This window comes from Syngnathus leptorhynchus, chromosome 19 (genome assembly GCF_054491065.1).
Source record: "Syngnathus leptorhynchus isolate UIUO chromosome 19, UIUO_Slep, whole genome shotgun sequence".
Lineage (NCBI taxonomy): Eukaryota > Metazoa > Chordata > Actinopteri > Syngnathiformes > Syngnathidae > Syngnathus > Syngnathus leptorhynchus.
In genome coordinates, this window is record NC_141213.1 from 412,624 (window position 1) to 423,602 (window position 10,979).

Sequence of the window (10,979 nt, forward strand, 5' to 3'; positions counted from 1 at the left end):
TTCTGTGGTTTGTTGTTCCACAAGCACGCACGCACAGTGCAGGTGCGCACAGCACAGTGAGACGGATCAAATAAAGGCTAATACTCTGTCCAGGAAGCGTCTGGCCCCGCATCCTGGAGCTGCAGCTGTTGCCCCGAGGCGGCCCCATTGACGGCAGGCCAGCCAGAGTGGAGAGACGGACAGAACCATGCTCTGAGGTTGACGGGAGGCTCAGAAAGATGGACGGACCCGTGGACAACGCATCCTGATGAAGTGCGGCAGGTGGGACGGACATGGCCAGCCCTCCTCTTTGTAGGCGTGTGTGCCTGAGACTCACTTGTTGTACACCACCCTGCAGCAGAAGATGGATAAGAAGTGCGATGGCCGGACAGCTGCGCAATGAGGCCACTCTTCTAACCTAGGACGGATGCAAAATGGACCCTAGGAGCACGAAAAGCATCAGGTAAGGCTTGTTTCGAGTTTCTGTTTTGTGAATCGTCTCCTCGTTTCAATGCGAGTCGAAAGAAGGTGACTACATAACGTGACTTTGTGTCAACAAAGCCCGTGAGAGTTTGACATGCGATATGCGGAGTGCCGTGCAAGCAATGAGGCGGCCAACAAAAGCTGACAGCAGCCCTGCCTTGAGGTGCATCGTCTGCTTGCAAGTCTTGTTCTTTGGTCACATGGTGTCAAATAAATATGAGGGAAATCCACATGAAGGGAGCTCCACCAAGTTTGAAGATGAGCAGTTGAGAAGGACTCGAGTCCAGCCTCAGATTGAATCTGCCCTGTGACTTTTGTGTTTCCAGGAGGAGGAGGGCTCATTACTCTGACAGACGGTGGAGGTGTGCATATGTTCTGCTCCAAGTCCTTGGACTGTCCTTTTTGGGAGCTGCTCCAGTCCCAGGTACAAACATCCCATTGCCATCCAATCTGGTTCTGGTGCTCTGGGGTTGAATTCGGTTCCTTGCCAGTTTGTTTCTTAGAACGAGCGGGTCTGCCGATTGTCGGTGACTGAGACGTAAAAAAACTGTGATTTTACTTTGGCCGACGGGAGCGCATTTAGCCCCAGAACCCAATTTTAGAGAGCACAACCAGAAACCAACCCATTCCAGAGGCTAATGGCCTGTCTTCTATGAAAGCGTTTGGTTACTTCCTGGGAGACACCAAGGCGGTTCTGGACGGCTGTGAAGACCACTGGACCCTGCAGGAAGGCACGTCTATGCCCGTCTTGTTGCAGATGAGCGTGTGCCTGGACGTGCGAGTGCTCTCCTCCGGAGACTGGGTGGCCTTCTCCTACAGTTCGGTGCATGCGCCCAGGCCCGAGCTGGGTCTGGAGGGCGACGAGGGGGCGGTGTACGGGTGGCTGCTGGGGGTGCGGCACCACTTCCCCGTCAGTCTGTCCTTGGCTCGCTGGCACACCATATGCTTGAGGAGAGACGTCCCCAGAAACTCTTTCAGTCTGGAGGTAAGGAGTCTGAATGTTGTTTGGGGAGCCATCTGTGATGGACTTGGGTTTCAGCTTAACGGGCGCCTGGTGGCCAAGCAGACGGTCATCGCTCAGGCCATCCCGCCCTCGGGGTCACTCTGGCTGGGCTGTCGCCCCTGGCGGCTGCCGCGCGGTGGGGCGCACGGCCAGTTGGAGGTCTACATGTTCCGCGTGTGGGCCGATCTGGCTCCGCGCGGCCCCTGCGAGGACGGCACTGTGATCGGCTGGAACGCTCGCTTCTGGGGCGTGACCAGCCCCAGGGCTCGGGAGACGGACCGCAATCTCCATTGTGGTGAATATTAGTTAGCCCTTTTAGTCTTCATTACTTGGAGGAAATGTTGGAGCAAGTGTTGACCAGCACGTGTTGTTTTTAGCGCAAGTACCTGAATTTGGACCCTCTTTCTCCCCTCCATCTGGTAAATCCATCACAATGCCCGCATCCGGCTTGCGTTCGTCCCAGCTCACTTCAGCATTGCGCAGAGTCACCTAATTCTTTGTTCCATTTTTTCTTTTGGTTTCAGTTTCAACATCCATTGACAGCCACCTTCAGAGTGAGACTCTTCCAGTCACAGTGACCTCTAGTGGCCACGGGGGAAAACCCTCTTCAAGCACACCCAGTCCACTGGTGACGCCACCTCCCGGTGCAGAATCAATAAGCGCCGGCACAACGTCGTTGAACATCGACGTCGCTTTCGCCATGACTACCAGTGACTCCACACCCATCCTCAAATCTTTAGCCCCGCCCACTGACCACAACCCAGCCAATCACATCTCAAGTAGCACCGAAAGGCCTCATGAAATGTCAAACTACGCAAAGCGCACTACAGCTGACTCATTACTACCCTATGCTAGCAATGCACTTACAGTAAGTGTCACCACTCATCACATCAAAGACACGTCACATTCCAACTTCACTACGACTTCCTCTCCATCTGACGACAGCGTAACTACACAGCCCACAGGATCTATACATCTTCCAAATGACACAATGGCCAACACTCGGGTGCCGCCTACCGACAATAATCTTGTCGAAAATGTAACTACAGGGGGTGAAATAACACTCCAAAACAGCCCAAAGTCCCACTCAAGTATACCATCCACTACGTCTCACTTCAACGGAACGACACGTAAAGCTTTCTCACATCACCCAAATGACACGGCTTTTTCTGACTTTTTCCAACCTAACAACACACTTGAGCACGATGCAACGACAGTAAGTGGAATCACACTCCTCATCAAAAACATGTCAACACCAGGCTACAATGGAACTGAAACAACGGTGCACAACATGACATCTGATTTGTTACAACCACTCGAGAACAACGTCACTACAGAAAGACCTCTCATCAAAGACAACTTAACGCGGCCTTCCCGGACACCAATTGCCAATGTAAGTGAAAGCAAAGCATTGGCAAATGACCCGGCAGTCACAGTGGCCGACACGACCACTTCCACGGATGCGCTCAAGCGCAACGCCATGACAGCGAGCAATCCGAATACAAACACGCATCCCGGTTCTCACGCTCCGACAACATCCGACAACGTGACGGAAGGGAGCGACCGCACTGCGGAGGCCACGCCCACAGCGCTGACACGCAACGATTCCCCAGCCCGAGTGGATTTAAGTACAAGACTCGGAGTCTCCCGTGAACTTTTAGCCACCACGACTACAGTGGAGACGCTTCAAACTACAAACGTCGGTCCAGAGTCTTCCTCATCTGGTAAGAAAGACAAGCACATAGATGGTAGTACCAGAGACTTTAGGCCGTGCTGACATTGACTTCCCAAATGTCAGTGCTTTTGATATTGTTTAGGCAAGGTCTTACTGGCCCCTCCCCAACATTTGTCAAATGATGCCGTCCTGATCAGTTATTCCCCTCAAGGTATTGGAAAGACTTCCACGTTGTCTTCGGGGACCAAGAAGAACCTGGAAGAGCGAGCTGACGCATTTCTTGAAAGAACCTGGGATGTATCTCAGCTCAACTCCTCACAGGTAAAAATCAAAGCCAATGACATCAAAGTCCAGCTCGGACCCGTCATCATCTTCTGATGATCCTCGTGAGTTGCGAGAATTCCTGTCCTTGAGGCCATTACCTAGTAGTTAGCTTTGTTTTGTGTTGGACGTGGCAGGTGGCGGTGTTGGTAGCGGAGCTAGAGAAGCTTCTGGATGCTCCTAGCGTGTCCCAAGCTTTGGCAAAGAAAGTTGTCAACATCATCAGCAACCTGATGGAGGGCGACACCCTTGCCCTTGCCCCGTCCTCCAACAGGTCCTTTCTTTTTTATTTCTTTCAAAAAAGATGCATAGATGCAGATGAGATGGCTCCACGCGTTGTCTGCAGAATCATCAGAGTGGTGGAGGACTTGGGTCTCAAGCTGCTTGTGAGCGACACCCCTGCAGTTCTCTCGTCCAACTTGCTGGTTCTGGCCGTGCGGAAAGTGGACGCAACTGACTTCCCGGAGATGTCCGTCGACATCTTCAACACCGAGCACGTTCAGGTAGTGAGAGCGTCCCGGTTGACAACTTGCTGAGTTTTGATTGTGCGTTTTGTGAAGATGAGCGACGGCGGGGACGGGACCAGGAAGCGGGACTCCACCTTGGCTTCTGTGTACCTGCCACGTTCCATCACGGAAAACTTGAGCGGTGACGAGCGCAAGCGGGTCGACAGGGTCCAGTTCACCTTCTACACTAAAGCCATCCTGTTCCAGGTGCTCCCTTGAGTGGATTCACTGCCACAGACGTCTATATTCGTCCATCGGGATCCGATGTCAACATTCCTATAGCCATCTCTTTCCTTGAATGTCACTTTTTGTGAGCGTGTTCCAGGACGACACACTGACCAAGCAGACCGCCGTGAGTCCGGTGCTGGCGTCCAGCGTGAGCAACGTGTCCATCGGCAACCTCACGGACAGGATTCGCTTCACCGTTCGCAACAGCCGAGCAATTCATGTGCGTGCGTGCGTGCGTGCGTGCGCATGAACGCCAGCGGCAAATGGGTGGACGCTTCTCTTAACTTCCTCTCATCGCCCGCGACAGGCTAACGAGGCCGTCTGCAGCTTTTGGGACTTTGCCCTGAACGGTGAGTGAGCTTGTGCGTCCCGCGGCGCGGTCGTTGATATTACGGGATGAATTTGCGTCAGGCGGCGCGGGTGGCTGGAGCTCGGCCGGCTGCTCGCTGGTGAGCGCCACGTCGTGGACGACCACGTGCGCCTGTAACCACCTGACTTCCTTTGCCGTCCTGCTGGTGAGTGCTTGATACATATGACTTTTAGCACAAGCCGAGCCCTCTAACGCTTTGGCCACACAAAACAGGATCTATCCAGAAGCGGGCTCCATGACCCCCGGCAGGCTCAGATTCTCACTTTCATCACGTACGTTGGCTGCGGCATTTCAGCCATTTTTCTGGCCGCCACCTTGCTGACGTACCTTTCGTTTGGGTAAGGATCCTTGTTCCTTGTTTTTTTTCGGGGGGGGGGGGGCTCTTTCTGAATACGTTGGGCTCTGAAATGTGCAGGAAGTTGCTGCGCGACATTCCGGCCAAGATCCTGGTGCAGCTTTGCTTTTCCCTGCTCCTGCTCAACCTGGCGTACCTGCTGGACGGCTGGCTGGCGACGTATCCGTATGGCGGCCTTTGCATCGGCGCTGCCTTCTTCCTGCACTACTTCCTGCTCACCTCCTTCACCTGGGCGGGGCTAGAGGCCCTGCACATGTACCTGAGCATCGTGCGAGTCTTCACGCCTTACCTCAGCAGATACATGCTCAAGTTCTTGCTCATTGGCTGGGGTCCGTCTCTTGAGGGGGGGGGCGTTGATACGGCGCCACGCTGGCAAAAAAGCTTCTCATTCTTGCTTGTCGTGGCCGGCAGGGGTTCCGGCCGCAGTGGTGGTGGCTGTGATCTCGGTGGACAAAGACAATTATGGCCCGCTTGTATACGGCCGTGACGCAGATGGCTCCTCTGGGGACTTGTAAGCGATGCACGTCAAGGGTGGCATGATTGCTGACGTTTGAATTTGCGTGCGCTTTGCAGCTGTTGGCTGCGCAGCGACGCGGCCTTCTACGCGGGTGTGGCAGCCTACTTCCTGCTGGTGCTGGCCTCCTGCTTGCTGGTCTTCGGCGTGGTCATGGCGCAGCTGCGGCGCATCAAGAAGCAGAACCCGCAGCATCGCTCGCCGCAGCGCGGGCTGGCGGCCGACCTGCGCAGCGTGGCTGGCCTGGTGGCGCTGCTGGGCCTGGCCTGGGGCTTCGCACTCTTCGCCTGGGGCCCGCTGCGCTTGCCCTTTGTCTACCTCTTCAGCATTTTCAACTCTCTGCAAGGTCACTGCCACAAAGGTTATCTTTTTGAGCAAGGCTGTGACTCCTTGACCTGGCTCCAAAATAGAAAAGCGCAATGGTGATAGATAATCTGGTCAATTGGCAAGGTTTACATTTGCCTATGGATGGCACAAGATGGCGGCAAAGCAGTACTTATGTCTAAATGAAGCACCTCACCCACCGCAGCATAGTTCCTTGGCACTAATATGCCAGGGATGGCGCTCAAGATTTTTAGATCAAGTCAGCTTCCACCCAAGCACCCAAGTTGAGATGGTGGCAAAGCACTACTTTTACTGCTGACGCCGTTTCCCTTTTGCAGGTTTTTTTCTCTTTGTGTTCCACTGCGCCTGCAAGGAAAACGTCCGCAGACAGTGGCAAACTTTCCTGTGCTGCGGCCATCTGAGATTGGCTGAAAACTCAGGTGATGTCACGCATGAAAGTATGCCCCTCCAAAAAAAAAAAAGCAAACTAAGGCACAAACTCATTTCAGACTGGAGTCGAACCGCCGCTCGGGACAAGCGGAACCTTTCCGTCAGCACGTCGGGGGGCTGGAGCCGCCGGCCGGCCTCTCGGAGCTCCTCGCTCGCCAGCACCAACACCGGCGGTACGTGTACAAACTAGATGGTGTGGGAGACTCAGAGGACATCTAGCGCAAGCGCTGGGGCAAAAAGTCATTGAGGCATCTTTTCATGGAATGCGGTTGTCCCCGCAGGCTCGGTGTTTGCGGACAGTGGCGGCTCCGAGGTTTCCGGCGGCGGCGACGTGGTCCTCAACGAGCTCCACAGACAAACTGTCCTATTTTAAGACATCCTACTCCAATTGTTAGTGTGCAGTCATTTAGCTCTGCAATTGCAGACTTTCCCACTAGGTGGCAGGCAGTGTAAAAGGCAAAGGCTCAACCAAGCAAAGGCTTGCTTACTCCAGCCACTCGTGGGTGTGCAGGTGTGGCTCATTGTGTTGTCACTCTGCTAGTTTTGGCTTGTCACAAGCACGGTGAGTCCATTTGTTTGGTTTTACAAAGTCTCACGCTCGGCCAGATGTCAGTCAACTTTGAAATCTGGACACCTCGCCTTCATCAAATGTTTTACGCTCATTGTTCAGTCATTTGTATCATTAGTTCAGCGAGTTGTATTCCATTTAAAAAGACATTTCTAATATAGATCATTTGAAATTTGCAATCTACTCTATTAGGTGAGTTTGTCATGTTTCCAGATTCAAAAATAAAGGAGAGAATAATTTTGAATTCACTACGGCAAGCTGAGCGCAAGTCTAAAAGGGATGAATCCATTGAAAGTCATGAAGTTCCCAATCTATTAGCAAAGGTCCAATCCACATATTGAATCCAATATTCTCTTTGTGTTACACATCTCTTACGCAAGCGCACTGGTTCGCCTAGCTGTGTGTTTTCAGCTTTGGAGAGTCCACTTGTGCCAGACCCCAGTACATGTTGCCAAGTGAAATTGGCATCTGGGGCTGAATTTTGCCCAGAGGGGGCGCTACTGTTCCAAGATTGTGGGAACCCGCCCATACACAAACGTACTCCCAGCCAACTTTTGTGACTTTGTTGTTTTGCAAAAGCTCAAGAAGAAACACAGCGCTGTCTTTGATTTCAAACAGCAGTTCTTTTGTTCTCCAAAATAGAATTTTCACTTTGACTCGGACTTTCTAAAAATACTTCTTTGTCTGAGCTTTTTTCGTCCCACTTCCTGCCGTCGAGCGGGCTAGGGAGGCTTTTATGTTGCCGATGATGTCTCGGACACTTTTCACACGCAAGCGGCCAGATGTGACGATAAAACGTTGAATAATTGGTGAACAGCCGTGACCTCAGGCCCGTCGAGGCCGTGTCGTTTGCGGGCTTGTGGAGATGATCGAGTGCCGTGAGGACCATTCTCGCGCAGGTTCCGCCTCGTATGAGAATCGATGCAGCTTGGGTCGATTCGGACGTACAAAATGCTGATTCGGCAACGTGAGCTGGTTTCGACTTTCTCCGATTGTTGGCCTGGCTGCTTTCCCTTTGACTTGTCCGAGTTATTTGCTTGTACGCCATTTTGACAATTGGCTGTCCGCTTCACGGCACACAGCAGGAAACAATGAAAAGCAAATGCTCTTCCCTGACCGGCAGTCTGAAGCAGCTCCATAAAATCCATGCTTATCTCCTTTAGGGTCTAAGGTTTCACATGGGAGCGCTCTTGTCTGTCGCCAATTTGGCAAAGAGGAGCTTTCAAGCCAAATAGACGCCGCTCACGCTGTCACTTCACTGGGGGGGGGGCACTTTTCTTTTTGAAGCCCCGATGCATTTCGACAAAACCCTCCGGCACTTCCCCGCTGTGAGTTTGAAGCTCAATAAACTTTGGAACATGAACTTTGGTCACGGCGCCAATCGAAAGGTTTTGCGGTCGCTGTGTCCTCTGCGGAAAAAACAAAAGCCTCAAAGACAGTGGACGCCTCCAACTCCGAGTGCTCACTCGGGTCCCAGGCCGTACGGGTCTGTCTACGTGCTTCAGATAGCTTCAGAAGACGCAAAATGACTCCGAAAAGAGAAGACGAGTTGAGGCGCTTGGATAAAAATAGCAAACGATATCTTCTCGTGGAGGTGGCTCGGTGGCGCACTGGTTAGCATGTCCGCCTCACAGTTAGGAGGGTGCCAGTTCAATTCCACCTCGACCCTCCCTGTGTGGTGTTTGCATGTTCTACCCGAGTCAAAATGTTTCCGATGCTTTTGCATTGAGTAACGATGCGAGCAGCAGGAATTGCCCGCATGCATTTCTCCTGCTGTCATCCAACTCTGGAGGTTACATGCAAATGGCGTCCCCCCACGAGAGCTCCAAATGGCCCCTCTCATTTCCATGTGCGACGGTAATAAGCAGGCTTGGGGCGCCGTGCGCTGGCCGTGCGCTCTTCTTGCGCGGATGCCGCTTCCTAAGATTCATTTAGCGGAATTTCTTAGGGCTCATGTTTCCAGCGCCATGGCTGAAATAGATCCGTTTAAGATGAGCATTTCCTGGCAGGACACGATTACAACTCTCAGGAGTCATCCATTATGCAGTTAACAACAACACCTTTGGTAGATGGCGCATTTATCCTACGCGCCCGTGGGCGAGGCGAGTCCTTTGACCACCGCGAGCGCGTGCGGCCGGCCGGCATTCAACCCGCAGCCTAAAATCGATGATCCACCTTTTACTAAAGATGCGCAATCATGTAAAAATATCTACTTAAAGCGGAGAGATAGACTGAAAGCAACCAGTTCAGGTTTTAATAAGTGTGCGTTATTAGATACTAATTGAGCAGGAGCTAGGTCTTAAAATGAAGCCCACGTTCAAAAGCCTCCTTTGATAATCCCAAAATGCTATCCACAAGGAGATTATCCCCGGCAAGCTTTATTATGCACAAATCCATTTTGTGCTCCGCTATGAGCCAGGCAGGAAGAAGCAAATTAATATTCAGCAGCAGGCGTCTGTGCGCCGTAAAGCAAAAGGTTAGACAATCAAGATAATCTTTGGAAGAAGAGAAGGCCCCCTCTTCCCCACCTATTGGATTTTACTTTTTGACATTTCCAACTTTCCTCAGACAAAGAGAATCACTCCGGCTTTTTTCCTTTCTTTCTTGATCCTGTGCTGCATTTGTGGTTTGACTTTCAAAATCAAACGCTCATCTTGGAAACCAAACGAAATGTGCCATGTATTGGAGGTCTTCAGCGAGGTGAGGCTCAAGGAAGTGGAGGTGCTGCGTTGGGTGCCCTTGCCTGTCACCGAGCCAATTGGTGACCAGCAGACTGATGGATGGCGCCGCCGCTGCCGTCGCCGCCGCTAGCCCACGTTCAAGGTCAAAGTCAAAGTCCGCTTTATTGTCAATTTCTTCACATGTCAAGGCACACAAAGAGATCGGAATTAGGTTTCCCACCGTCCGCTCCGACGGCATCTTGGTAGCAATGACTCCTGCAGCCATATGAACTTCCATGGGTTAACATCAGTGGCGGAGCTCGGATTTGATTTCCTCAGAGGGATGTGACTCACACTGTACAAATCCTTCACTTTTACAAGTACATGATTGTGACATGCCCTAGTTGTTTGACTTGTACAACCCTAGTTAGGCACAGCAGTGCAATATTGTACCGTAGTGGGTAGGTACAACTTCACTAGGGGATGGACCATTGAGCGCGTGAGATGCTTCTGACATGCTCTCTCGCCAAGTGTTGCGAGATGCTTTGCGCATGCGCAATCGCACCTCTCGTATGCACGAAGCCACAAGAGCGAGCGCAAACTGGGCTCACTCGCAGCGCACAGGCGCGCACATCTGAAGAAAACAAACCAACTTGCAGCCCAGACTCAGCAGGTCGTTGTGGAACCCAGTCCAGCCCAGCCCAGCCCAGCAGACTTGAACATCAACTCGACAAGTTGGCAACATGAACCAGACCGCGGGAGCCACCAATGCTTACCGGAGATGCTCCAAGGGGGAGAAGGTTGGATGGAACTTTTCTTTTCTTGTGTATGCGTGTGTGGAGTGGGGCGATTGCGGAAAAAGATGAAAACGCGGAAGACTGCGGGGGGAAAAAACAAGAGAAAAAAAAAACGGGTGTGCGTCCGTAATTGTATGCGCGCACTGTCAACACGCACGATCGCAAGACCACTTCAATTCACGACACGTTTAGTGTCTTATGTGTCCTTGGCGGTTCCCATATTTTGACTTCAGTCGGCACTTGAGGTCTTTCCATATTGTGTAACTAATCAGTCGTACTGGAGTGAAGTGACGGAGTGCAAAGTCTGCACAAAAAATAAATCAATACATTATAATAGATGAAAAAAAAAAATATATATATATATACACACACACACCTTTGTGTGACGTCACATTTGGGTTTCCTAAGTACTTCTGGTAAATGGAGTCATTGTAGTGCTCTCTTTCTCAGCGCTTTCTCCCTTTCTCAGCAGCTTTCTTGTTTGCACAGAAAATAGCAGTAGTGCTGACTTTAGCCACAAGGCAGCAGTACGACACAACTCGTTGGCCTCAGTGGCTTTGCTGTCCATCAACTGAAAGTATTTCTATATAGTATATGTAGATATAATTAGAAATGCAATTTACGAGTCCGATGTCAGCGGCATTGTTTACATAAAGGACGATAGATCGATGGATTGAATGAATTGGAGTGACACAGATGGTTTGATCAACGTGTTATTTATGTCATACTTATTTGAATAACTGAAT

At 51.6% G+C, this 10,979-nt stretch overlaps 1 protein-coding gene across 1 annotated transcript; it reads left to right on the forward strand.

Moving 5' to 3' along the window:
- Positions 1-810: 810 nt before the first annotated feature.
- On the forward strand, positions 811-6,581 carry adgrg2a (adhesion G protein-coupled receptor G2a). The gene is made up of 19 exons (XM_085939154.1): positions 811-886; positions 1,122-1,447; positions 1,502-1,760; positions 1,843-1,884; positions 1,990-3,189; positions 3,352-3,461; positions 3,599-3,735; positions 3,808-3,964; positions 4,022-4,174; positions 4,293-4,415; positions 4,503-4,545; positions 4,607-4,710; positions 4,779-4,903; positions 4,981-5,249; positions 5,332-5,431; positions 5,494-5,780; positions 6,097-6,198; positions 6,268-6,381; positions 6,490-6,581. The coding sequence occupies exons 2-19, from the start codon at positions 1,202-1,204 to the stop codon at positions 6,579-6,581; spliced, it is 3,663 nt and encodes a 1,220-aa protein (XP_085795280.1). The 5' UTR covers positions 811-886; positions 1,122-1,201.
- Positions 6,582-10,979: the final 4,398 nt, after the last annotated feature.

Excerpts from the sequence above, each read along its gene's own strand:
- adgrg2a (XM_085939154.1), top strand. The coding sequence starts at position 1,202 with ATGCCCGTCTTGTTGCAGATGAGCGTGTGCCTGGACGTGCGAGTGCTC. Across the intron at positions 4,175-4,292 it reads CTAAAGCCATCCTGTTCCAG|GACGACACACTGACCAAGCA; the intron begins GTGCTCCCTTGA and ends AGCGTGTTCCAG. Across the intron at positions 4,416-4,502 it reads GCAACAGCCGAGCAATTCAT|GCTAACGAGGCCGTCTGCAG; the intron begins GTGCGTGCGTGC and ends CGCCCGCGACAG.